The sequence below is a fragment of the Podarcis erhardii genome, assembly GCF_964252035.2.
Source record: "Podarcis erhardii genome assembly, chromosome: 2".
Classification (NCBI taxonomy): Eukaryota; Metazoa; Chordata; class Lepidosauria; order Squamata; family Lacertidae; genus Podarcis; species Podarcis erhardii.
In genome coordinates, this window is record NC_138498.1 from 36,914,758 (window position 1) to 36,939,493 (window position 24,736).

The window sequence follows — 24,736 nt, forward strand, 5'->3', positions numbered from 1 at the left end:
GTTATGGTCCAGTGCAGACATGGGCATTCTCTTGTGCTAGATTACCTACACATTACAGTTGCAGGGAAAGCTAAAACTGAGGAGGAGCAAGTTTTGGATCCCAAAGTGATCTACTTAAGATGGGTTTCTTATATGCCTTTCTCATGGCCAGAGCAGGTGCTTGTTTCTTAAAAGCTCTGGGGTTGGGGAAGGATTTCACAAGTGAAATAAGTGTAATCTGTTTGAGGTTATACTAACTGTAAAATGGCTGGATTGAAATGTATGTTAACTTGGTGTCCAAGGCATGTGGGTTAGCCCTGGACGCTGATCAACACTTGTAGCTCCTTCCACTAAGCAAGAAAAAGCATTTGTTTTCTCCCCCTCCCACAACCCTTTGCACGCCATTTTTCACTCTGTTGAGTCATCAAATAAATAATGGCTTTTTTTTTCCTAAGGGGGTCTTGCTTTTTATATGCCCTTCCTTCACCACTCCCAATTATGTAATCAAATCAGGCAGTGATAAGATGGTGGAATGTAATTTTGTGCAGGCAATGGGGCAGGTTTAAGACCTGGATGGGAGGTGGAAAGAAAGGTTGCAAGAAGTTTAAAATACTTATATTGCGATCAGCTGAAGGTCCTGAGGGGCATCCGAGTGGTATACAGAAGGCGGCTGGCAAGGGCACAGGGTAATGCAACTTGGGAAGTGGCTGGTTAGACAATGTGAGCAACATAAGAAGGCTAGGGCTCTTCCAGACATTAGCTGGATGACAGCTGTAGGTCGACCTAGATATACCTGCAATGGGGCCTTACCCCATGGACCCCTGTGCTCTGATGGCAATCTCATGAAAACTTGCTAAATCTAGAGAACTGCAAGGAATTACACATTAAATAAAAGGGAGGGTTTGGGGTTTCTTTAATACATTTTTTCTTCGTAAACGCGTTCTAAAAATAAAGTCAGTCACTGGAGCAACAACATTTTGCAGGTTTACCAACGTCTATTATGTGGGGCCACTTACAAGACAAACTATTTCCATCCCTGACTAAAAGGTTTACACAAGGCACTAAATAAATCACATTTTTAAAACACACACACACATTTGCTTTTGATAAATTTAAATTTAATTTATTTAGACCAAAAATATCCTCCTCCACACAACAATCTCATCTGTCGCTACAGCGTGAGCCTGGCCTCTATCAGAGTGAAGTTATCCTTCTAGTCTGCTACAGAAATTTAAATTCACTCCGTATAAATACTGGACGAGGTACTAGCACTTCTTCCAGATGGCACAAGGTTTCTTTAAAAGCATCAACGCTACTTGCCAGAAAGTGTTTGGTAGCAGAGATCGCAAATGTAAAGAAGGGGCAGGGGAGAAGAGAAATGCATATAAAATATCCCTTGGGCAAAAAAGACCAGGTTGTTTGTTTTCACAGTACAATTCACAGTACCACAAAAAGGCACTAAGGCAGGGAAGATTGCCACAAAGTCCAAGCACCATCTTGTGCCATAAGGCAATTAGGAAAGGGCCCCCCAAAACCAGGAGTTGAATAAAAGGAGGAACTTCAAGTAGGAAACCATAGACACAGGCAGACGGTAAATACGAGCAGTTCAACAGGATGTTGCCTCATCACTAAAGTGCTCTTTTGAAGTGACTGCCTCCCAGGCCTTCATCCCACAAAGGACCTAGTCAGTCCTATGGATGAAGGATGGCACTGGCTGCTTTGGCAGCTCATAGAAAGGAACTCAACCTAAGAGGCAGAGCTTGTAGATTCTCTACTACATTCCAAATGGCTGGTGGTTATCACAACATCGAAACTTCAGCAAAGATTGCCACCCGCTGCAGGCACTGTAGTGGAGAAGCCTCTCGTAAGAGACTCTGACCCAATTCGGACACCAAACAGGGTGATGTTGCTTCAAAGCTATACCTCTCAATGATGGCTGCTTGGTGCCCAGAACTGTCAGAGAGGAACATACAAGAGACAGGTTGGCTTATGACTTTATCCCTTGCACCTAGGAGTTTTGAAAAAGGTAACAGGTGGTCTGCTTCAGCACTTGGAGCGTGAATGTTTCACGAGTGGTACAGGGAAAGCTGGAGAAGTGCAGATGTTTTGCCTTTTTTGACTGCCAGTGTTGCCTCTGTCTATTCCACTGCTGCTCAACATCCGACAGGTATCCCAAGTTTAAAATCCTCTCCTGCAAGCCCAATTCCACAGCCTCCCAGCTCCATCAATGCAAGACCTGGTTCAGATCATACTTCTCGCAGAACCTGTCAGTGAAAGGCAGGCAAGTGAGGTGCTCAATCCAGTGCCAGTTAATAGGGTACACATAGAGCCAGATCACCAGAGATGCGAAGAGCCCGACGAAGACCAGCATCGAGACGATGATCATGACTCTCTTGCGGTACTTGTCCATCGTGCCAAAGGTGATGTAGGGCAGGAAGGCGAAAGAGAGCAGCAGGCCGCTGAGGAAGCCAAAGATGTGTGCAATGTTGTCAATCCATGGCAGGAGGCCGCAGAGGAAGAGGAAGAGGACAATCCCAGAAAGGTTCAGGAAAGCCTTCATGGGCTTCTCGAGGACCTGCCAGCTCTGGAAAAGCTCCACAAAAAGGCAGGCTAACAAGCCGAACTGGGATCCTGCAGGGCCCACCTAGAAGAGGGAAGGAGGAAAAAGAAACTTAAAAATAAATCACGCAAGACGCAGTCCGCTCTTAGGCCAGCCAGGCTTTCTCCTCTCTCCACAACAGAGAACCCTGGAAAAGCAAATGGGCAACAGAGTCCCAGAAGCTGTAAGTACAGTGATTTATTGTGCTGCACGGTAAACTTACCGTTATTCTCATTAAGCTTTAATGGTTGGTTTGTTGATCAAAGGGAATGAGTATCGGTTCCACTGCAAGAACTTTGAGGTTCAGATCTTGAACCTAGGTTCAGTTTCATCTCCTCTGGGGTTGTGGTTTCAAATCCCTCAGATCACAGTGCCAAGAGCAAGTTTTGGCCGGTACCAGCAAATGTCTCAGGTGGGGCACATATTTGTACACACACAAAGCCCCACATTCAGTGGGAGGAGAGCTTAAGAACTTGATGTTGCCACTCAGGGTAGAGAACACTGAGCTAGAGCTCAGAGGACATAACGGGATGAAAGCAACTCATCAGGGCAACAAGTCGGGAGGTTGTGGGTTGTAATAAGCTGTACTTATGACCCAACCCTTTGACCCCCAAAGGAGGGGTGGGGAAAATCTCTAGCTCTCCAGGGGTTGTTGGATTCCTAGCTGCCATCAACTCCAGTGGTCAGGGATGCTAAAAGTTGCAATCCAACATATGGAGGCCCACAGGTTTCCTTGCCCTGGAAGGTAACAGCTTTGTGTTGTGTCAATTCCAGATAGCACAAGCTTAAACATATGTATTCTATGAATTTAGTTAGATTCTCTCCCTATTACATGAGTTTAGGATGGAAGTCTTCATCCTGGTTTTGCAAAGGTTGCACTATAATCACTAAAGATCTTCAGATGAAGGGTGGTACAGTATATAAATTTAATAATAATGATGATGATGATGATGATATTATGTTTTGCATGGCAGGGCCCTTCGGTTCTGCCCTAAAAGATTTCTCAATCTGTGCTAAAGAAACCCCTTTTTTTTGGGGGGGGGGGGGACCAAACATGTAAGTTCGGCCCTTGGCATCAAAGGGCATGTTGGTTATTTTGCAAAATATTGCATGCTTTATTCTCAATCTGATATTTGAGTTTTTGTAGGGTTTAAAAAATAATAATTAAAAACAGCATTTGGAATTCATGATACAGGTACATAGCTAAACAGGTACTGCTGACAGTCCCTACCTGAACGCCAGGCCCTTTGCACGAACGTTTACAAAAATATATTGCCCAACCATGAGAGCTAAACATTTCCTGTAGCCTAAAACAAAGGAAGTTTAGATCTCAAATCTGCATCACCTACTTTCTTTCACATGGGCTTTGACTTCTGCCATCATTCAGCAGCTAATCCCCACTGTGCAAGCAATCTTCCCTGTCCTCAAACAGAACTGGACAGAGTCACACTGAAACTTTCCTTCCATCAGAGCAACACTTAGAAGCACCAATATTCAGAATTCAGCTCATAGGTCTTGAGCAGAGCACAGAACTGCCAAGTCAAAATAAAGCATACTTGGGGTTCTTTGCTATGTTTTTACCTTGGTTTAGGCCCTAGAACTCATACAGCAAAGGAGAAAGGCCCGAGTCATATTAAAACAAGAGGGAAATTAAAGGTTATTCAAGGTTACAGTGTGTTTGTCTAAATCAAGGGACCATAAATTCACTAGATAATCGAGTCCTTGCCAGATATTTTGGCCTGCTGCTCCCATCAGCTCCAGCCAGCACAATGAAGTTGTCGTCCAAAACAACCAGAGGCCACTCAGTTGGCAAAGAATGGGCCAACCAGCCCCATGAAAGTCAGGCTATTGTGCTGGGATGCTAGAACTCAGCAAAGAGTGTGCAGCCCATCTTGGCTAATTGGAGCCCTTCAGAATGGCCTTAATTTCCTTGTGCCTTCCCCAAGTGCTGGATTAAAGGAGATGGGGGTCCTGCAGGAATGGAATATTCTATGCTATGCTCTCCTCTACCTGCACTCAGGGATACAGACAGTCATTCAACCAACCAACCAACCACATGCAGAAGCAAGTCCTGTGGTTAGTATGCCCCATACACCCTGAGGGACATAGGTTAAGGCCAGGGCAATGTTTTCTGCAATTTTGCTCAAGAGCAGTAGCACTGCTTCATTTGGCACCAAGCCCAGAATTCAGAAACCTGTGAATAACAGGATTTTGTAGTAGTAGCAGTAGCAATAAAACAACAACACTACGAGGTATAATGTCCCTGTTTCAGCTGGGCTGCTTGTTTTGCGAGCATGTGTTTTTTGTTGTATCTGTTGCATTTTATAGAAGTTCTTAGCTGGCTTGAGGGTTCTAGTCAAAACGCAGGATATATACTCCTCACGAAGATAGCCTCAAAACTAATGGGCAACATCTGGTGAGGACACAGAAGCTGGAGTAGAATGACAATGTCCAGTACAGCTCCTTGCCTAGAAGCAGAGTGAACTGAGTAAATTTCAATCATTTAGACCAGTGGCAGCATCCAGTTTTCCTAAGCACCAAGAGTTTGCGCCTTCTGTGTGCACAGAGTACTGGTAAAGGTGTGTGTGTGTGTGTGTGTGTGTGCGCGCGCGCGTGCTTAGCAGTTTAAAAAGTTTCATGCCAGGGAACTAGAGTTGTGCAAAGTGATTAACAATAACCTCTTCATGTTAGAATGCCATTCATTTTGACAACGAAATGAAGAGATAAGTTTAAGAAACTGAAGGTGAAAACACTGCATTTACCTATAAAACGGTACCACATACGAAGACTGTAAATAGTCTGCATAATAAAGTATTATTTAAAAAACCAAAAAAATGAACACCACCCAGACAAGTAATGGTACCTCTTCAATTATATGGTGGTTTCCAGTTGGCAGATCATTCCTTTTTTTAAATATGAACTTAACAACATAGGGCAGCCCCTAAAACCACCAAGGGCTGCCATCCTTGGTGCAACCACCAAGTCACACAGGTTGCATTAGCTCATCCCAGTTTCTAGGCAAATGCCCTATCAAGGTGCCCCCCCCCCAGGCTGGTGTGCCTAAGGATGGAATGAAGCTGCAATGCTTGAGAGTCATTTCAGAAGGGGAAGGCTCAGGAGCTTGCAGTGACTCAGCAGCCGGCTGCAGCTGCTGCCCCACAAGGCTGTAGGTGGAGAAGCTGCTGATGAGATCCAAGGGATTAGATGGGTGATCTCCTTTAGAGCCTGTCAGGACGTCAGATTAGCCACCTGCCTGTTCCATCAACTATAAAAGGGGGGGTGGGCACCCTCACGTGTGAACAAATAGGGCAGCCAGCATGTGCTAGTCCAGCACATGGAAACCAGACAGCTGCAATTGCTAAAGCATCACTTCGCTCCCACATCTGACTGAAGAGAATAAAACCAGGGAGGCTGTCCACAACAGCCAGCCAAAAAGAGGCACTGACACCTCACTGTCAGCATCTACCTTGCTGTAAGCTTCTTAGTTTCTCATATAATGGCCTTCTTTTTTTTTGCCAGGAGAGCTGAATTGCGTACATACGTAGAATATCTATTTAAGTCTTTCTAATGAAATTACGTACAAGACAATATTCTTTGTCACTTTGCAGGTGCAGAGGTTTCTGCCATCCCTCTTTCTTCCAAACAGGAAGTCTAAAGTTCTGGTCCAAAGCACATTTATCTTCAAGTCAAGCTCCATTGGGATTGTTATTTTTTAAAAAAAAAAAACCCCACAACCCCACAGTTATAAGCTTCTTTCACCATCTTCTGGAGGATTAAAGTGCAATTAGTTCTCCAAAGGGTTGATAAGACACTAGACAGCTAAAGGCTAATTCACCCTAATTTTTGAAGAGTCACCATCAGTGTTATTGCATAGATGACTCCCCCCACCCCACAACATCCATGCGAGTGTGTTGCAAAAGAGCACTCAGAGTAGTATAAACACAGCAAAACCTCAGCAAAAAAAGGGGTGGGGGTGGAAAGATTGCTACACTTGCTCTCAAGGAAATTCTATGCCTCTAAATTGTGCACATCAGACAGAGCTTTTGTTTTGCCATTAAGCAATGGAATTTCTTGGGGACACAAACTCAATAATCCTGGCCAGCAGCCCTCCACCTCTGGTGTTATCCCCCCACCTCTTAAGTTATTCTGGACTTCTGTAAACCTTGGGAGAGGGGTCTGCTGATACCTTCCTTCTTGTGTATGGATAATGCCATTTGAATAGGCACTCAAATAATGAGTTTAGTCTTAGTATAGATAGCAGTGGCGGTGAATCTTTCCCATACCAAGGGTTACATTCCATAATGAACAACTTTCTGGGGGTGGGGGGTGGGGTCAGAGGCAAAACTAACTGGAGCCACAGATATGATGTACAGTAGAGTACATTCTAGCTACAAACAGAAGGTCAGGCCTACACACATAAACACCCCTCTATCAACTGAGGGAGGCAGTGGAAGACAGGAGTGCCTGGTGTGCTCTGGTCCATGGGGTCACGAAGAGTCAAACACGTCTAAACGACTAAACAACAACAACATCCCATCCAGTCAAGCAAGGGGCATCACCACACATTCAAGTCAAAAGCACTCGTGGAGGGTTTGGAGGAGGAAAGTAGAAGGCTGTAGCCTGGAAGTTTCATGAGGGACACAACGAGGGGTCTTGAGGTTTTCAAGCATCCCCTCTGGCCTGAGTTTTCCCAGCCTTGGTACACAGGAGCTGGTCACTGCCTGCAAGGGGAAGGCCCTTCCAGCTTGAACACCACACTGAGCCAGACCACCTTTGCTCCAGAGGAACATGACATTGGAGAGATGCTTTATTACCTGACATTGGTTTGAGAGACACTCTGAGAGCCCTTTGTGTTGAAGAGCATGCAAGAACACATACACACAAATCGCGTGGAAGGGAAATTTAAAGCTTGAGTAAAAGGATAGCTCTACCTTGCTGGCTGTAGCTGCTTATGACTCTCTGCAAAATCTCCTTTCTCATATCTTCAAGGAAACCAAAGCAGAGCTTCTTTTTGCTCTCACGTGCCTGGGCGATGTCAGGAGTCAGCTGGCAGCTGGCAGCTCACTCAGGGCCATGACATCACTCACCTGCAGTAACATCACCTTCACGTGGGCCGAGAGGAGCAGAGGAGGTGGGAGGATAAATCTAAGGGAAAGCAGCTCCTGAAATAATCCCTCCAAGGCGGGGGAACACAACAGGAGGCCAATTTGCCAGATGCAGCTCACAGGTTTCCCTTTTAAAACCCCATTAGCCAGTTTGCTCCACAGTAACATTGACAATGGGCCCAGATGTTTCCATGGCAGATGACAAAAGTCCACCTTCATTCCTAAGCAACACAGGTGGGGGCAGAGGGAGTGTGCAGGGTGTGTGCGCACTTTGTCCAATATGCCGGTCCTGCCATGCACCACCAAGATCTTCCTGCATCAAGGCAGAAGGCCTGAAGGGGGCATCTAAGCACGTTCAGATGAACACAACTTAAAAGTGTGCAGGATTTCCAACTACATAGAGGTTTCCAACAGGGGGTTTCCTAGATAGAAGCCCTCTTTAGACCTTCACAAATCGATGATGCAAATGCTGGGGCAAGGCTTGCATGCACAACCCCACCACTTCTTCGTGTTTTCTTTTCCAGGCATTCAAAGGGTTGTCAGAAGCAGCTCAAGTTGTTAGCCACCTATCAAAAACGAGTGCAGAAGAGGGCACTGACTCCATAATGGCCGAGAGAGGCTATGGGGAGGCCTACTCAAATATGCTGAAATATCAAATGAAACAAGCCCTCTTGGCACTGCCCGTCTACAGACATCAAGTGGGGAGCATATATTTCAATGCTTCCCAATGCACAGGCCTTTCCCCCCTGTACACAGAAAGCCAGGAACATGCCTGAAATCCTAGAGAGCCACTGCCAGTTACTGTAGAAAATACCAAGCTAGATGGACAAATGGTCTGACTCAGTAAAAGGCATCTTCCTAAGTCCAGTTTACTTTCAATTATACCTGAGATTCAAACCAAACATGGCATTAGCGCACCATTCCATACTTCTCTTTTTCTGGGGTGGCAAGAAATGTGAGAGCATGTGTGGTGACTTCTGTGTGACTTCAGGAACTAAAGGGATACCTCGAGTAGAGTTTCCAGTAGGCAGACATGGTGCAGGAGGGTGCAAGAACTGCAGTCACCTTATTTGAATTGTTCACGGGGTGCCTTCCCTAGTCTTTGTTATCTTCCCCCCCACTCAGCGGATACTTCCTTCTTCTCTTTCCCAAATATTTTTAACACCTGAAAATCTGATGGTAAAATCACAATGGTATCATACGGATCACGCACACTGCTCATTATCAACCTCATTTCTGCACCGTCAATTTCAGAGCTTGTTGTATAGAGGAAAGGCATTCTTGCCGGCTGCTCAGACTTATCGAACCCCCTTCCTTTTAAACATAGGGATGGGGGAAACCTGCAGCCTGCCAGATCTCAAGGGCCTCCAAATCCCCATCACCCCTAGACAGCATAGCAAATGGTCAGGGATGATGGGAGTTGTAGTCCTACCACATCTGCAGGGCTGCAGACTTTAGGTCTTCTGGCACTTCTAATTCCATGGGCATGCCCAGTTCTGAATACAGCTGGGGCATTTTCTTGTCACACACAAGAGGAAGTCACATGAAGACAAAATGCTGCTGTATGGAGTGCTCTCATTCAATTGGTCCAGCTAGCCCATGGGTAGGCAAACTAAGGCCAGAGCTGGCCCAATCGCCTTCAAAATCTGGCCCGCGGACGGTCCGGGAATCAGCATGTTTTTACATAAGTAGAATGTGTGCTTTTATTTAAAATGCATCTCTGGGTTATTTGTGGGGTCAGAGGGTCTGAGGGACAGTGGACCGGCCCCCTGCTGAAAAAGTTTGCTGACCCCTGAGCTAGCCAGCCAGCCAGCCAGCCAGAGCCTGCTGATTTCTCCTTCTTGAGAGTGCATCCATAAGAACTGCTGCTCAGATAAGGAGTTCACTATTTAGTCACTCTCCAAAAAAGGGGTTTTAACCTCCCCACTGCATGAAGGGAAGGTGGCACTTACCTCTGCTCTGTATGGAAGGAAGATGGCACTCGCCAGATTGCCTGTGATGCCACTGAGGATGTAAATGATGGAGATTCTATGCCAGCCTGCCAGCTTCTCCAAATCCCTGAGGACTGTCATCTGAAAGATCACCGACACCAGGCAGTGGATAACCCTACAGGGCAAAGACAGACGGATGCTTTGCATTTGAGCTCCTAGTTGGCATCGCAGCAGCATTCCTTCCTCCCTTCTTATCTGAGTAAACTCACAAGTAATGTCCGTCATGCTAAATGGGCCTTTGGCAATCCGGAAACAGTGGCTCATGATCTCCTGTCCTGTCCCCTTTATAAAGATCTGAGGAATGAGATCATTACCCCACTCTTACCATCCCAGGCTGCCCATCTGAGGCCACATTGTTCTTTCTTTTATCAGATCAAAATGATCAGACAACAGCAAAGGTTGCTAGGTTTATCGAGGGTGCAATGAGATCAAGGGCCATTATCTGAACGATAATCTTGGTCATTTGATTGCCATTTTTACCCATTGCTGTCTTTTTTATTTGTATATATTGCTTGTTTTATGTTGCCATGGTCGTTGGCTAATGTGAATAAAGTTATCTATCTATCTATCTATGGGCCTTTGGCAATTTGAGAAACATCCCTGGATTTGTGCAAGTGGTTGTGAAGTCAATATTCCAAAAGGGACAGTTTGCCAGGGTACGTTGCCAGGACTCAGTCACAGAATTAAAAGTCAAATTTAGAGGGTCGGGAGAGGGGCAAATGCCCAAGGATAGGTTAGGCATCCTTGCGAGATAAAGTCCTGAGCAATAAACCCAAGACCATAAATCCAGGCCACAACCAGAAGAGTCCCATTTAAACTGTCTGGGTCAGACTGAGGGAAACAGGTGTGTCAGTTATAATAACAAAATAGGAATCCAGGAAAGATGGGGTGTCATAGAAACAAAGTTAGAAGGTGGAATGTCTCTAGAGCCTGAGATTCCTAATGCAAAAGAAATTCAGGCAGATTTCAATCTATTCCTTGCAGCTTGACAGGCAAGGCCAGGCCAAAGGCACCTGAAACCAGTGAGCAGCTAGAGTGGTACACTGGGCAGAGGGTCTAACAAGGACTGGGGAGAGCAGGGTTCAAATTCTTAATCATCTCTGCCTGACTGACCAATGCAGCAGAGTGCTGGGGAGAAAATAACTGCACAAGGTCTTGAAAAATGTGTGGAATATAAAAGCTTTAATGAAAAGGCTTTGACAAGCAAAACAAAAAACCAGCTCAAGAGCCCAAAAGGCTCAGACCCAAGGCAGTGCCCTCCCCACAATCTTCTCACCTACCCTGCATGAAGAAATAAGGACAACCAGAGTCTATAAATCTGATCAGGACTCTCTGGGTTCCGAAACGGCAAGAGGCCACACACCTCATCCATGCAGTGTACCTGGGGGGAGGGGAGGGGAGGGGAGAGAGAGAGAGCATTAAAGCATGTAGACAAATGGAACTCTCTGAACCCAGTTTTGCTGTGATGGAATTGATGTTCGTTCACCTTCTTACTGGACTTTCCTAGCATGTAAGTGGTCATATTAACTTCAAGAAAGGCTGAACTTTAAGAGGATTTCCCACCTACAAACCCTGGGACATTACTTGCCTGTGAACAGAGAGTTGCTTCTTCATGAAAGTAGCCATGCATGAATTCACAGTACTCTCGAGTAGTGATCTGACAACTAGTACAAAGAGAGAGAAATGTCGTTATAGGGGTTTAGTTCCTGTGGAAAGTCTCATTTAATATCCGCTTAACAATCCAAAGTAGACTGTTTGCTTTCCCTGCTCAGTCTCTCCTACACAGGCCATTATGCCACCCCCCCACAGCAGCCTTTTTGGATTTACCACACCCCATGGCAGCCATTCTGTGACTGGTGCCCATGCCACTTCCTCAAAATTCCAAATCTACTCACTGGCCAAAAAACATTGGTGACTCCTAAGTTGAAATTATTTCTTCTTTTACCTACCTAAACCTAAGGAGCTAGATCTCAGGATTCTGACAATACAAGCTTTCTAAAAGCTCAGCTCTGGTGTTGCTGAGTGTCCTTTGTAATTCAGCATGTTAAGAAAGGATAATTTCCCTTAACTGACCTAGGATTGCTAAGGAAGCTGACTGGATCAAAGGCAAGTTCCTACCTAAATAAGAGAAGCAGGCAGGTCTGTGGCTGCTAACACCATCACTTAGAGCCGCATGAGACATGAGTACTTACCTGCCTTTGGTTCCAAGACAGCATGGCCTTCCTTTAATGTCACAGTCTATATGTAACAACCCAGTGTGGTTACTTTTGGCCTGATCAGTACATATCTGTAAATAAAAGGTTTACAATTAGAAGAAAAGGCTTTAAGTAAATCCATGTGTAATTTACCTTCAGCATACTTGCCAGTTTTATCATTTAACCACTACTGTCAGTTACTACAATGACCTACCAGGCGACAGACAGACTGGAACACAACCAAGAGGATATCCTAAACCAGAGATTAGGAGCCCATAAAGCATCCAATGAAGCAGGATACCAATTCCCATCACCCCTGACAATGGGCTAGGCTGTCTGGGGCTGATGGGAGTTGGAGACTAACAACATTTGGTAGGGGGCAGAGGTTCTCCTGTCCCTGTCCTAAACCAACGGTCCTCTTAAAATTGTTTGCACATCTAGTATAAACTCAGGTTCAGGGATTCCAAGACCCCTAGCTATGTTCTCATGACTAGTCCTCCAGCCAGATCACATTATTTTCCAACAGGCAATCACCAAGCGGAAAGATTTGCTAGGAGAAATTTGCTGATTTATTCATAAAATTGCCATGCCTCCCTTCATCTGAGGATCACAGGACAGTTTGCAATAGAAAAAACACCCCCCCAAAATGCATAACATAGCAACAAACAATACCGTCTACCAACAGTATTTAGTTTGGTGTGGGCTACAACAGAGAGGAATAAAAGAGGTTTGAGTAGTACCATTTCATCATCAACCAAACCAGGATTCAGCCATCATGAGTCATTAGTCAAGTGTGGGTGAGAACACGAGAACACCACAGTTTATCCTTCCAGCAGGTACTACCTAACTACGGTGAGTGTTTCTACCTTATCTTCTGTCCAAAATTTAATTGACAGCAACTAGGTGGAACATGTCCATGTATCTAGGGGTGTGAATCATGATATCACCAAGTCCTGGGCTGTGATTTTTTTAAAAAAGAGTCTATAATCCTACACACAGAAAGATTTAGGATCCGTTTCACTGGAAGGCAGAAGGAAAATGGAATAAGAGATTGGCGTTTGAGCGTGTGCATTTGCGTGTACAGTGGTACCTTGGGTTACAAAAACCTCGGGTTACAGACTCCGCTAACCCGGAAGTAGTACCTCGGGTTAAGAACTTTACATCAGGTTGAGAACAGAAATTGTGTGCCAGCAGCGCGGTGGCAATGGGAGGCCCTATTAGCTGAAGTGGTACCTCAGGTTAAGAACAGTTTCAGGTTAAAAATGGACTTCTGGAACAAATTAAGTTCGTAACCAGAGGTACCACTGTATGTGCACATGTAAATACATTCCTTAAAACACACACACACACACAATGCACAGCTACAGCCTTCCTCCCTCTTCTTCCACCTTTGCATGCATCTAGAATTAAAGGGGGAATCTCAAACCTCAAACCTTTGTCTTTCAACAAGACCATCTCTGTTAAAGTTCACCCTCGCATGCCATGCAAAAGACTAGTGTACCCAAGTCTTTCCTTGCTTGAATTTGATGGACAGGGATGCATGCATGCAGCTGCATGCAGTATATGTCCAATGCCTTCCTCAGTGGACTGTCCCATTCGTAAGGCAGTCTCCATGATGCAGCTCGGACTTCGCATTAGATAACAAGGCAGGCAAAAACAAATCACTTCTGTGTGCCCCCCCAACCACTCAGCAAAAGTTTCTAAAAGGGCATCCACCTCTGTTCGCACTGTACAAATATTTTGCAAGATAAATTAGTGCCGAACAATTTAAGGAAGGAAGGAAGGAATATTTACCGGCCACTTGGTGATGTCATCGGGCCAGATGTGTGGCAGATTTGAAGCCGGTTCCTCACAAGTCCTGTTGGGGGACAGATAGCCAACAAGTAATGAGGGGTTACCATACACAGCATCACCTCCCCCAGCTCCACTATAGCTCTAAACATATGTACCCCCTCTCTCCCCCCCCCCCCGCCACATGCCCCTTCTTACCTGGGATCCTGAGCGCACACAGCTCCTGAAATCCTCTTCCGACTGGAATTGTTGAGGTCAAAAGCTGGTGAGTTATCCGGCCACTTTACAAAAGTAGCCAGTGTTTCCTATGCAAGAAACAAAGAAACGACTTTCTAAATTTCTCTCTCATTCACACATACATAATTAGTGTTCATATCTCACACACGCGCTTTTATTTTTCAAAGGAGCAGAATCCCACCAGAGAGGCCTGCTCATACAAATGTTCTACTTGACACAGGAAATATTTTCTTAATGGCCGGGGACATCAATTTATCCAAAATGTGAGCAAACAATACTGATGGCAAAGGGGCATTTTCCTACTCAAGTAGCGCCTCTCTGCCTTATCATCCAGAGAACTGAGACCTCTCATGGCATGACAGATAAAGGCACCGTTAATGCAGGGCCATCAAGCCCCAGATTGAATTATTATGCCAACGTTTAAAGGAGTTAGTTGCCGCAACCAGAGAAACCCTGACACAATTTCACTCACTGAGCAGTCCACCTGCAGAGTCTGAACACAACCAGAGTTGTCATTCTGGACGCAGCAACCTGACTCGCGTTCTTGATCCCTCTCTTTCTGGATCAACTTCTCAATCTGTTGGTCCTTTCTCATGCAGGGAGAGTACTTGGCTCCCAGGTGGATCAAGTCAATCTGAAACGAAAAGGGGTGGCGGGGAGAATCACAATGAAAAAGAAGTTTGGCAGACTAACCAACGCCGCCACCCCGGCATCATGTCGGCCTCATCCATATACAGTGGTACCTTGGGTTAAGTACTTAATTCGTTCCGGAGGTTCGTTCTTAACCTGAAACTGTTCTTAACCTGAAGCACCACTTTAGCTAATGAGGCCTCCTGCTGCCACCGTCCTGCCGGAGCACGATTTCTGTTCTCACCCTGAAGCAAAGTTCTTAACCCGAGGTAATATTTCTGGGTTAGCAGAGTCTGTAACCTGAAGTGTATGTAACCCGAGGTACCACTGTATCAAGGCAAGCCAAAGTTACTCTAGGTCACTTTGCTCCTCCCTAGTAGCACACAGGAGAAACAATCCAACATCCCTGTTTTAGCGTTCTGTCCAAACCAGCAAATCATGCTTCATTTCACCCCAGACAAGCTACGGTCTAGTGTAAGGCAAGCTTTATGGGGGTGTGGATGATTCAAGGCACTCTGAAGAGCCGAGCACTGAATTTCCTTTAAGCATCATGATGTCAACAAGGCAAAAGAAACAGAAGCACAACATTTACCGAGCTTGGGCCAATCCAGAAGTTCTCTTGCTGCATGTACTTCACACTCTCATAGACGCCTTTGTTTCGCAGCACCTGTAGACACAGCAGAGAAATTCCCTGGCTAAGAGATGGGGCAAGCACCCAGAGACAAAGGACAGATCGGTCTTTCCCCGCTCTGCCATCAGGGAAGGCAGGTGGGATTCCATGCCAAGCTAAAGGAGGCCTAACCCAAAACTTTAGCTGAACTGCATTTGTGACCACAGTGTCACACATCTGACAGGATACATTCAATTCTTGCTTGTTTAGTGTCAAGTTATTCTGTTTAGATATGCTGGTATTTCTAGTTGCAATTTTTTGCAAAGCTTTTGACTCCCAGACAGCCAGTTCACTCTACAGCAGTGATTCCCACTCTATGGGCAGCTTGAAAATTGCTGAGGATCTTGGCAGACCACTTAAATGGTTTTTCTGCCTGTGGAAGCAATTGTAGTGCACAGTGCTAGGTGCTGTATGATTTTAATTGCTTCTTGTATTTCTTGCAGATCACATTTTATTGTGTTACAATTTGAATTCCATAGGGTTAAATCTGTAATACAATAAATTAAAAGAAGCAATGAAAACACAATCAAATATAAATATAAATATGAATACTGAATGTGATGGATCTTTTGTCTTCAACCACAAATCCGCAGACACTTAGCCAACCACCTTAATGAAGCTCACAGGCCATGTTTTTTTTGGGGGGGAGGGGGAGTCCAGAGAGCACTGCTATTTGTTTCTGCTTGATAGAGGGCTGCCTTGGTAGACTCTGGAAATGCCAGCCACTCCAAAATGTGGCAGCACTTGGCCTGTCGTTTGCAGCTAGTTTTAGAAAAGCCATAACATCTGTGCTGAAAGCCCTACACTGGAAGCCAGACAGTTTTGAGGTACAATCCACAGTGCTGTTTTTGACCTTTCAAGTCCTAAGAAGATTGGGTCCAGGGTATATTGCAGAATGCCACCAACTGCACGCGTGCTTGTCTAATACTTGGCTGGTAAAAGAGGCAGAGCACTCATAAGTGGTGACTCCTTCATTATGAATATACTTCCTTAAAAAGGTCAATGTTATCTCAGATCTCAGACTCTTTATGGCAGGGGTGAGGGCCTGGATCTGGCCAGTGGATCAGATTCTTAACTCTCCCAGCTGCCACAGCCCAACATTGGTTGACTGACAGCTGTCAGTGTTCAACAAGGTCACTGTAACCACTAATTAGCTCATCACTGATTGCAGCGGCCTCCTTTGAAGGCAGGCTGATGAGATAGCTGGTGGTTGCAGCAAAACATTTGGAGGAAGTGCTTCAGATGCAATTGGTTTCCTGCAAATGGAGAAAGTGAACCTCTTCAGCTGCACTAGGAACAGCCTTGCAGGATCACACCATTATTTGCATTGTAGTGATCTGATGTTTTTAATTGTTATTAGCCACTCTGAGGCTTTTTAAAGGACACTACTGTAGAATGCCATTCACATAGTTAAGACTCACCAATGCTGTTGTCAGGTGCTGGGCAAAGCCAATGGGAGCAATCCCATAGGTGCAAATGATCAGAAGGGTGATGATGATATGGACAAAGGTGATCCAGTAGGTGAAGTAGGGTCTATTCATGACATGGAAGAAAAGGTGGGAGAGGAGACAAGCCCCATAGGCCATGGTTATTCCTAGAAGAGCTTTCATTAACAAAATACGCTTAGCAATGTACACCTCGAAGGACTTTGCCTGAGATATGCAGAGACACATCTAATCTGACATATAGAACTGAAGGAATGCACAGCAGCTAGGAACCAATGTGGAACCAGGAGGCTTTTTGCAAGATGGCCAAAGCCTTGTTCAGACTCCTGCAAGCAGATGATGGATTATAGTGACGGCGGCAGCATGCTTTCAGTGAAAAAGTCATGCTCCCACCTGTGGCTGTCCGTGAGCTCCAGCTGGGAGCGCACCATGCTGCTGATGCTCCGCCGATACGTCCTGTTCAGCCACTTGCCCACCACTCCCAGCCCGTAGTATCGCTTCTTGCGGTCGAAGGCAAAGTGTTTCACCCGGGAAGCAATCCGCTTGCCCCGTTTTGGACCAGCTGCCACCGCTGGCAGACCCCGAGAAGGTCCTGCCCGCCTGAAAGAGAAGAAAGGGCTTATGTGATTTGACGTACGGAAGCAGCACAGATGCCCAAACTGAACCATTCCTGGATACCAATGATTTAAAATGCTTCTGTCCCCACCACTGCCCCCCATAAATATAGAGGGTTGGTTTCTTCTCCTGTATTTTAGGAGAGCACCCATTTGCTCAGGCATCAAATGTGGTTTTGTTTTGCCTCCCCTACAATGCCCATTCCCATCCCCCAGATCTTTCTTTTGGTGGCAATGCTGCTGGTGGCAATCTCTTAGATATGGCTACAGGCTGAAGAGACTTGCAGAAATGCATTGCTATGAAGATCTTGGGGCCGTTCTGAAGCGGAACCCAAGACTTACTGAAATGGCTGCTCAGCATCAGGTGACTTGCCACCCTCTGGCTGAGGAAGCCCTCGGAAGTAAGTGGCAGAGAGGGGTGGGGACTCAAACACATCATCTGGCATGGAGCACAACTCATCATGAGCGTCAACCTGCAAGAAAGATATACAGAAATGTTGGGTTATATCCAACACTGCTTCTATCAGAACAACAGACTTCTGCTTGTGCAATGGAACTTTCCCCCTCCTCTACTTCTCCCTGAAGCCCCCACTCCCCACACACCCTCAAAATCTGTTCCAGAGGGTTGGAGGAGCTTCCAGAGCAGATTTTATGGGGAGATGGGGAAGTCTCATTGGAAACAACCCTCTGCTTGTCATTGTCTAGTTGGCAAGAACAAGACTCAGTCTTGTTAAATAGTTGCCCAACTTTATGAGAGCCACTGGAACAATGCTAGCTGCAGCACCATTGCAGGCAGTTACAGGAAACAACATGCTCACGTTCCAGACATTGGTCAATTAAGTCCACCTTAACAGACGATGGGAAGATTTGTGGCTAACAACAACACATGGATCAATTGCTTAAATGTTGCATTATTTTAGCTGGCTGGTTTCAGTGAATGCACTGTGGCTGCTCCATGGGGAAAAAGCAGTACATGAATATGAAAGAAGAAAACAGCTTTGGCATCCCATTAGGCAAGAGGGGAGGGATGGGAGCGGGGATTCAGTAAAGCTAAGATCCTCCTACAGCCAACAGAGGGGCTTCATTGAGAAATGGTCGCAGTTCTTTCTCCATGAGAGATTATGGTGGTGGTGGTAGTCCTGAGACATCATCAAAGCGGGGGTGGGTGGGGGTGGGGGGTGTCTTGGGAAGGGGTGGAGCAGGGAGGCCATGTAACCATGCTTGCCTTGCTGAAGAACGAGGAGTCAAACGTATCCATGCCATCTACCACATCCTCATCCATGAAGCTGGGATACATAAAGCTCTGCTTGTTGCACCTCCGCTTCGGTGCTGAGGGCTCCAGAACCGAACGACCCTTTTCAGAGAAATCAAATTGGAACAGTGAGTGAGCAAGTTCGAAACACTTTCTATTAATAGTCGAGAGGTCCTGGTGTTCGTTACTGGGGTGCTGCCCTTTTGAAGATGGAAAGGGCAAGGTGAAGAGTTCACGTCGAGACTCTTGAACCTACAAATATGGGTTAACTGAGAACGACACACAAGAGCAACACAGCTATGCCAGCATCCTGTTCAGCCAGACTGTTGGGATACAAGCCAATTGCACAAATATCAGGAGGGTAGCTTTGCACAGAGAAAAACCAAGCACTAATACTGAATGGTTTCCAAGGCGGTTGTTCTCAGTCCTAGCCTGCCTCACTTCCTCTGAGCCATGCAACAGCATCACCTGGTGGCTCTTCTGAATTATTATTTTCTTATGGATGGTTTGTAAACTGCTTTTTCAAAGTTTGCGTATGGGGGGGGGGGGGAAGGGGAAATGCTTCAAGTAAGCAAATAAAATTAATTAATTAATAGCTCGGGTCAGCAGATCACAGGATTATGTCCCAATCCATAGCTGTGTGTCTGTCAGGATTTCCAATGCTTCTAAAAGTTTGATTGAAAGCAAGAGTGTTTTGAAAAGATCCACCAGTTTGACACTAAAAACAGCACAGAAGAGCAGCAGCAGCAGCAACCGACTTACTTTTGAAAGTTCAGAATAAAAAAGCACTGGCATCCCATGCCATCTGGAGTAGTCTAAGTTCTGAATTTAAAAGTTGAAAAAAGGGCTTGGAGATGCCAAGCAATGCGGCCGCCCCAAGGACTAACAGTGCAATCCTAACCATGTCTACTCAGAAGTAAGTCAAACTGAATTTAATTGGGCTTACTTCTAGGGAAGCAGGGTTAATTCCAGCCTTAGAGTCTAATGCTTCTCTGTGCACAAGCAGAATGGATTTATGCTTGCACTTCGGGCTTCCCCTCATGCTCTCAAAAATCTGCTCTGGAGGGTTGAAATTATAACAACTATTTAAAAAGAAAAAGGGAGCTCCATTGTCTGAGTAGAAGTGCAGTTGCACAACACTGGATTCTGCCCAACGATCACTGGCTCTTGGGGTCTCACTGAAATTAGGATTTGGTATCAATTTAGCACGTTTTGCCAGCTAAATGTACAGTATTATCAATGACCTTGTTTGCGAAGTAGGAGCTTGTGTTGATCCTACAAAACAAGTTTTTCTTTTCTGCTCACGGTGATTACAATGATACCATTCCACCCTTTAAAAAGCATGGATTGGGGTGGGCCTATGACATACTTTCATACTGACATATATCATATTTTATTCCACACCACCCACAAAAAACCCCAACCCACTCAAAAAACTTTATCCCGCATGGAGCTTCACAGCCGTGATATCAGAAGGAATAAGATTACTTGGAAAGAACTGGAGAATATGGTGGTGCCCCACAAGATGAACGCCTCGCAAGACGGAAAACCCGCTAGACGAAAGGGTTTTCCGTTTTGGAGGCGCTTCGCAAAACAAATTTCCCTATGGGCTTGCTTCGCAAGACGAAAATGTCTTGCGAGTTCCTGCGGGGTTTTTTCCCTCCCCCCCCCTTTCCTAAGCCCTAAGCCGCTTATCAGCTGATCCGCTGATAAGCCGCTTATGAGCTGATCCACTAAAAGCCGCTAAACCGCTAATAGCGCTAATCCGCTAAGCTGTCAATGGGCTTGCTTTGCAAGACGAAAAAACCGCTATACGAAGAGCCTCACGGAACGGATTAATTTCGTCTTGCGAGGCACCACCGTACTAGGATTTCTCTTTCTTTCGTTTTTCACCCAATTTGAAACTTCTGAAGAAGGACAACACAAGTTCCCCGTGTTTTCAGAGATCTGGTTGTACTGTTGCTGAGAAGAGGGGTAAGGAAGCAGCACCCACACACACAAAAAGCATCTTCTACAGCAGTAAAGAAAGAGGAGCGGAACAAAACAAAACAAAACAACTCACTCTGATTATAGCTGCAGCTGCCTTGAAACTCATATGGGCCACCGATTCTCTCTTCCTGCGGGGAAGGCGGCCGTAGCCGGACCGTACGCTGCCAAACGATGTCAAGGACATGACGCCAGGGGTCACTGGGGCCAGGGCAGGGTGTGGAGTGCGTGGGCGATCCATCTCATCCGGGTGCCGGAAGGGGCGGCCTCGGGCCAGGGGATCAACAATCTGAAAGACCAAACAAGAGCCCAAATGGCTGCCATTATCCATTACCCTCCATGGAAGTTAATACCACGTAGCAGCCTTCTGTCTTGCCTCACCTCGATCCAGTATTATCTGAAGGAGCGTCTCCAACCCCATCGTTCTGCCCGGACACTGAGGTCCGAGAAGCCGAGTTACAGGGAACCAGGCAGAGGGCCTTCTCGGTAGTGGCACCCGCCCTGTGGAACGCCCTCCCACCAGATGTCAAAGAACAGCAACTACCAGATTTTAGAAGACATCTGAAGGCAGCCCTGTTTAGGGAAGCTTTTAATGTTTGATGCATTACTGTATTTTAATATTTTTTTGGAAGCCGCCCACAGTGGCTGGGGAAGCCCAGCCAGATGGGTGGGGTATGTATGTATGTATGTATGTATAAATAAATAATATATCATCATCATCATCATCATCATCATCACCACCACCACCTACCTCCACAACTAATATACAACTAAACAAACAAAGGAAGGCTGCTGGAGAATTTAGCCTTGTATTTCTGTCTCCTCTGATGGGCAGTGGCGTTGCAGCATCTTAGGCAGAGGTCTTTCAACATCACCTCTTACTTGGTCCTTTCAAGTGGACATGCCATGCATGGAACCTGGGACCTCCTTCATGCAAGGCACATGCTCTACCAGCCCTCCTCCAGCAAGCTCTATATCCAAATTGGGATCTAAATCCAGCTCCGCTCCCCCCCCCCCAGCCCCGCTCCCACAAGCCAATCCAGGAATAGCTGATCCACTCGTGCTCTGAAGCACAAGGCAACCACCTCCACCACCAAGGGGTGACCAACCTTGGGCATTTTCTGTGGCTTTGGAGACTCTGTGCCTTGGAAGGAAGGCACTTCCTGGCTGGGCAGCTCCATTTCTCGGTAGGCAGGTTTGAGCTTCCCATACCGCAGGCTGCAGTGCTGCAGGCTTTTGCGCTGCCAATGCTGCCGCTTTCCGTCACAGTCGCTGCTGACTCCAAACCACTGAGCTGCTCCCCTGGGTGTAGGAAACAGAAAAAGGACAACACACATGAAGAAGCCCAGCAAAGTAACCCAGGTTAACATTGCCTAGAAGATGCCAACAGCTTGCACCCAGTCTACCAAGATCTTTCCTCCAGAAACTCTTCACCCTTGCCTTCCAAAATGGCTGCCCCCTGGGAGGGTTTCCGCATGGCAGTGACTCTGGGGGAGAGATGGCTTCTTATTCCTCAGAAACCAAACCAGCTAACCTGTGGCTTGACACATAAATATCCACGTTGCCATGCCCCATGAACCTGCACTGCTTTTGTCCCCTTCCCCAATGACATGCTCCAGTGCAGGGTTTCCCAAACTTGGGTCTCCAGCTGTTTTTGGACTACATTTCCCATCATCCCTGACCACTGGTCCTGCTAGCTACGGATGATGGGAGTTGTAGTCCAAAAACATCAGGAAACCAAAGTTTAGGAAACATTGCCTGAGTGGCAATCCTCCCCACTTCTGCAAAAGCTTTCAGCATACACACACTGCCTCATTTAAAAAGTCTACTGTGAGAAGAGCATCAGTTGTATTATCAGCAACCTGTCTTTTTCTAGCAAGTGCACACCACAGGAACATACATACACTGCAGGGAGTCATAACTTATATTTATGGCTTGTACATAAGATGGAAAGAGCGGGGAAATGACATTTGTCTGTCTCATTTTATGCAGTACAGTGGTACCTCGGGTTAAGTACTTAATTCATTCTGGAGGTCCGTTCTTAACCTGAAACTGTTCTTAACCTGAAGCACCACTTTAGCTAATGGGGCCTGCTGCTGTCGCCGCGCTGCCGGAGCACGATTTCTGCTCTCATCCTGAAGCAAAGTTCTTAACCCGAGGTACTATTTCTGGGTTAGTGGAGACTGTAACCTCAAGTGCACGTAACCTGAAGCGTATGTAACCCAAGGTACCACTGTATAAGAAGGTATGGACAAAATACTTAAAATGCATCTGCTTCCACTTTCCTTGTGTGAAGCAGATCTCAAGTCTTCTGAACAAAGCAAGGCCCAAAAGCAACACCTTCTTTTGAAGCATTCTTCTTGTCAAAATAATTATCACCATGAGCAAAATTTTGGAGTCCACAACATGGCGTGTTGTGAAAGCTCATGATTATCTCAGTACAGACTCTGCCTTCAAGGTAAGGGACAAGAGAACCAAGAACGCCAAGCAGTAACTCTGCCTTCAAAGGTAAGGAAAAAAACACCTTTCATGGCCATCACCCCCACCCAACCCAAAATGGCGGCCTAAGCATCTCCTTACTTGCGAATACTGTGGGACAGTGAAGTTTGCCTGTGCAAGCCAGGATGTCTTTCAAAGTTGCTGTCCTGCCTTTTCATCCGGGACTCTTGGAGGCTCACACTCTTCTGATAAACTGGGTTTTTCTTCAGAGGCTAGAAGAAATGTTAAAGTCGAAGAAAGATTGTAAGGAAGATATGGTTTAGACACAGAACACCCAACTGATGAATGGGCAATATCCTGAGGTCTGTCCTTGTTATGCAGCTCTCATAACTACAAATCACACTCCTCAACCAGGGAGGGAGAAAACCAGAAGAATCTTCTTGACTACAATTGTACCTTGGAAGCCAAACACTTTGGCACTCAAAACGTTTTGGCTCCTGAGCGCCGCAAAGTGAGTGTTCTGGTTTGCGAACATTCTTTTGGAACCCGAATGTCCGGCGCAGCTTCCGAACGTTTTGAAGTTGAACAGCCTTCTGGAACGGATTCTGTTCAGCTTCCAAAGTACCACTGTACTTGGATAGGGAGCCTGGATAGGTGGCCAGGATAGTGCTAGATGCATACAGGTATGTAGGTATGGAGGCAGGGCGTTATGTGAAATCACACATCTATGTGGAGCATCATGCATGTTTGATTACAAAGCTTCACTTTTTATGCAGTTTACAACTGGGGGGGGGGGGCTGTGGAGGAGAGAGAAAGAAATGGACTTAAGGTATGGCTGAAGGTTCTACACTATTAGTAACATTCAGGAAGTGTCTTGATTGAATATTTGGAGTAAAAAAGAAATTTGCTGGAACTTAGGGCAAAGCAGGGTTTATGAAGGATGCCTGCTCCTCACTGATTCAGGAAGGGACTCTTATTTTCCCCTACCTCAAAGGTGCTGTGAGTGTAAGCGAGAATATCTGGGGCTCAAACACAGCATGGTGTGAAGGTGCATTTTTAAGAAAACTCAACTGGCCAGTAATCTCTGACAGTTATTTGTTTTGGGGAAGGATGTTCCTCCCCAAGTCATAATGTGTATCCATAAAATGCAAGAGCTATACCTGAACCCCATGGGTCCAGTTTAGTCCCAGTCCCCAAAAGAGAGGGGCCTTTCCACATGCCTGAGGTGGCACACAATCTTTGGTGAGCTTTCAGAAAAGGAAGTCTAGATTTCTACATAGAAGCCACAAAGGATGCTTCTCTAAGTGCCAATGCACCAGTTAAATATCCATGGTCACATTGCAGATTGTGACAGCACATGGGCAAAAACAATTTGGCAGGTGTGGCGGAATCAGATTTAACTTCAAAATCCTGACAGCAACTAACAGACACCTCTCCATCTTAAGTAACCATAGACATGAAACAGGCTCGTAAGCATTTAGGGAAAACTGTAGTCAGTCATACCACTGTTTGGCTGTTCACATCCTCGGCTGCTTCCACGGGTGGAATTGTGATGGACAGGTTTGGGGGCTTCTTGCTCTGTAGGCGACTGCTGCTGGTACTGGAGCGCCTGGTCCCATTCTTGTCACTGTCCGCCATGTTGAATTGGATTATTTAGTCAGCCTGATAGGAGGGGAAAGAAACAGGAGTCAGGGTCCTACAGAGCTCCTGGGCTGAAGCGCAAAAGAAGAAGCACAAGAAGCTGTCTTATACAGAGTCCAAACTTTCTCAATATTGTCTGCAGTAACTAGCAGTGGCTCTCCA

The 24,736-nt window shown here is 46.0% G+C and overlaps 1 protein-coding gene across 4 annotated transcripts in view; it reads right to left on the bottom strand.

The window, feature by feature from the left end:
- Nucleotides 1–875: 875 nt before the first annotated feature.
- The window catches only part of RHBDF2 (rhomboid 5 homolog 2), a 59,427-nt gene continuing 35,566 nt past the window's right edge, over nt 876–24,736 (bottom strand). For all 4 annotated transcript variants that reach the window (XM_081850715.1, XM_081850717.1, XM_081850718.1 and 1 more), the window contains exons 2-18: nt 24,437–24,595; nt 23,075–23,205; nt 21,604–21,796; nt 20,571–20,783; nt 18,482–18,610; nt 17,599–17,729; nt 17,036–17,242; nt 16,619–16,730; nt 15,120–15,194; nt 14,370–14,531; nt 13,859–13,965; nt 13,664–13,727; nt 11,867–11,961; nt 11,263–11,338; nt 10,955–11,055; nt 9,636–9,789; nt 876–2,623 (exon numbers count right to left, since the gene is read on the bottom strand). In XM_081850715.1, coding sequence (XP_081706841.1) covers nt 2,204–2,623; nt 9,636–9,789; nt 10,955–11,055; nt 11,263–11,338; nt 11,867–11,961; nt 13,664–13,727; nt 13,859–13,965; nt 14,370–14,531; nt 15,120–15,194; nt 16,619–16,730; nt 17,036–17,242; nt 17,599–17,729; nt 18,482–18,610; nt 20,571–20,783; nt 21,604–21,796; nt 23,075–23,205; nt 24,437–24,571 — 2,505 coding nt within the window. In that variant the 5' untranslated portion in view covers nt 24,572–24,595 and the 3' untranslated portion in view covers nt 876–2,203. The remainder of the gene's footprint in view (nt 2,624–9,635; nt 9,790–10,954; nt 11,056–11,262; nt 11,339–11,866; nt 11,962–13,663; nt 13,728–13,858; nt 13,966–14,369; nt 14,532–15,119; nt 15,195–16,618; nt 16,731–17,035; nt 17,243–17,598; nt 17,730–18,481; nt 18,611–20,570; nt 20,784–21,603; nt 21,797–23,074; nt 23,206–24,436; nt 24,596–24,736) is intronic.